Source organism: Pseudoliparis swirei, chromosome 2 (assembly GCF_029220125.1).
Source record: "Pseudoliparis swirei isolate HS2019 ecotype Mariana Trench chromosome 2, NWPU_hadal_v1, whole genome shotgun sequence".
In the NCBI taxonomy this organism is placed as follows: Eukaryota; Metazoa; Chordata; class Actinopteri; order Perciformes; family Liparidae; genus Pseudoliparis; species Pseudoliparis swirei.
Genome location: NC_079389.1, coordinates 24,656,145 through 24,658,644, shown reverse-complemented (window position 1 = coordinate 24,658,644; position 2,500 = coordinate 24,656,145). Strand labels below are relative to the sequence as shown.

Sequence of the window (2,500 nt, the reverse complement as noted above, 5' to 3'; positions counted from 1 at the left end):
CTTATCTCGTCTCCTCGTCTCTTCATCTCCTTGTCTCCTCGTGACCTCGTCTTATCTCCTCATCTCCTCGTCTCTTCATCTCCTCGTCTCCTCGTCTCCTCCAGACTTCCGCGTGGACCTCCTGTTGGACCGCGCCAAGCCCAAGGACACTAAGCGCGTCCTCTTCCTCCACAGCCAGAGCGTCCAGTTCTCCAAGAACATGACGGTGTTCAACGGGAAGGCCCCGGCCTGCGAGGAGCAGAGCGTCTTCCTCAGGGTGGGCTTCACAATAAGAGCACGGGCTTCAGCCCTTCACAATAAGAGCACGGGCTTCAGCCCTTCACAATAAGAGCACAAGCTTCAGCTCTTCACAATAAGAGCAGGAACATGAGCACGAGCTTCAGCCCTTCACAATAAGAGCAGGAACATGAGCACAAGCTTTAGCCCTTCACAATAAGAGCAGGAACATGAGGACAAGCTGTAGCCCTTCACAATAAGAGCACAAGCTTCAGCCCTTCACAATAAGAGCAGGAACATGAGCACGAGCTTCAGCCCTTCACAATAAGAGCATCATGTCTGTCTCTGTAGCTGAACATGCACACAAAGCTTCAGCCCTTCACAATAAGAGCATCATGTCTGTCCCTCAGAACGACAGGAAGTTAAAGGATAAGATCACTCCCATCTCCGTGGTGATGGAGTACAGTCTGGACTACCAGCAGGCCGCCGACGCCACCGGGCTGCTTCCTATCCTCGACATGTCGGCTCCTGCCAACGTCACCAAGCAGGTGACCCACCTGGTTCTGACGGTTCTGATGGTTCTGATGGTTTGGACTCCTAATATCACTTTGTTCCTCCTCCTTCCCTTGCTTCCTTTCCTTCCCTCCTCCCTCCTCAGGCCCACATCCTGTTGGACTGTGGAGACGACAACGTCTGTAAGCCTGACCTGAGGCTGTCTGTGACCAGGTATGACATCATCGGTCCTGCAGCCAATCGGCTCTCTCTAACGAGAAGCGGGAAGTTCACCCGGCAGGTGGCGCTGTTCCTCGACACGTCGACGCTGACGTTCTCCTCGTGTTCTCGTGTTCCTCAGCGACCGCGAACAGATCTTCATCGGAGACGACAACGCTCTGAATCTGGAGATCAGCGCGGAGAACCGAGGAGAGGGCGCCTACGAGGCGGAGCTGCACGTGTTCCTGCCGCAGCAGGCGGACTTCACCGGGCTGAGCCGCCGCAGCCAGGTGGGTTCTGCTGGGGGACGGGTTCCCCCTGGTTCTGCTGGGGGACGGGTTCCCTCTGGTTCTCCTGGGGAGATGGGTTCCCTCTGGTTCTGCTGGGGGACGGGTTCCCCCTGGTTCTCCTAGGGAGACGGGTTCCCTCTGGTTCTCCTGGGGAGATGGGTTCCCTCTGGTCTGCTGGGGGATGGGTTCCCCCTGGTTCTCTTGAGGGGATGGGTTCCTTCTGGTTCTGCTGGGGGATGGGTTTCCTCTGGTTCTCCTGGGGAGATGGGTTCCCTCTGGTTCTGCTGAGGGACGGGTTCCTTATGGTTCTCCTGGTTCCTTCTGGTTCTCTCTTGTTCCTTCTGGTTCTCTCTGTTTTTTTCTGGTTCTCTGGTTCCTTCTGGTTCTCCTGGTTGTTGTGGTTCTTCTGGTTCTCCTGGTTCCTTCTGGTTCTCCTGGTTGTTGTGGTTCTTCTGGTTCTCCTGGTTCCTTCTGTTTCTCCTGGTTCCTTGTGGTTCCTACTGGGATAAAAGAACAATATCTCTCTTAGTTTCATAACATGAGATGAAGAAGGTTCTCTAGAGAACCCGACTTTATATTTATTTTAAAACCTCTGATTGTGAATGTAAAATGTGAAGAACATGAGATGATGAAGAGTAAAGAATCACATAAAACTTCATTTCATAAATAATGTTCAACAGTAAGAGAACAAGTGGAGAACATATGTTTATGTCCATGAGTCAGGTAGAGGCGTGTGAAGGTAACGGTGAGGGCGATGAAGATGATGAAGATGATGGTGAAGAGTTCTGTGTTCCTCCTCAGACCCTCAACAGGTTGTCCTGCAATTACAAGAAGGAGAACCAGACCAATATGGTGGTCTGTGACCTGGGGAACCCCATGAAGGGAGGAACCAAGGTCAGTGAAGGCACCACGTCCCATGATGCATCAGGGTATACTGACCACGTCCCATGATGCATCAGGGTATACTGACCACGTCCCATGATGCATCAGGGTATACTGACCACGTCCCATGATGCATCAGGGTACTCTGACCACGTCCCATGATGCATCAGGGTACTCTGACCACGTCCCATAATGCATCAGGGGACTCTGACCACGTCCCATGATGCATCAGGGTATACTGACCACGTCCCATGATGCATCAGGGTATACTGACCACGTCCCATGATGCATCAGGGTATACTGACCACGTCCCATAATGCATCAGGGTACTCTGACCACGTCCCATGATGCATCAGGGTACTCTGACCACGTCCCATAATGCATCAGGGTACTCTGACCAC

General features: G+C 52.8%; 1 protein-coding gene across 1 annotated transcript in view; it reads left to right on the top strand.

The window, feature by feature from the left end:
* itgav (integrin, alpha V) overlaps positions 1 to 2,500 on the top strand; it is a 59,194-nt gene that overhangs the window by 44,874 nt on the left and 11,820 nt on the right. The window contains exons 18-22 of the mRNA XM_056428955.1: positions 105 to 256; positions 627 to 764; positions 875 to 942; positions 1,070 to 1,217; positions 2,019 to 2,111. Of these exons, the coding sequence (XP_056284930.1) occupies positions 105 to 256; positions 627 to 764; positions 875 to 942; positions 1,070 to 1,217; positions 2,019 to 2,111 (599 nt within the window). The remainder of the gene's footprint in view (positions 1 to 104; positions 257 to 626; positions 765 to 874; positions 943 to 1,069; positions 1,218 to 2,018; positions 2,112 to 2,500) is intronic.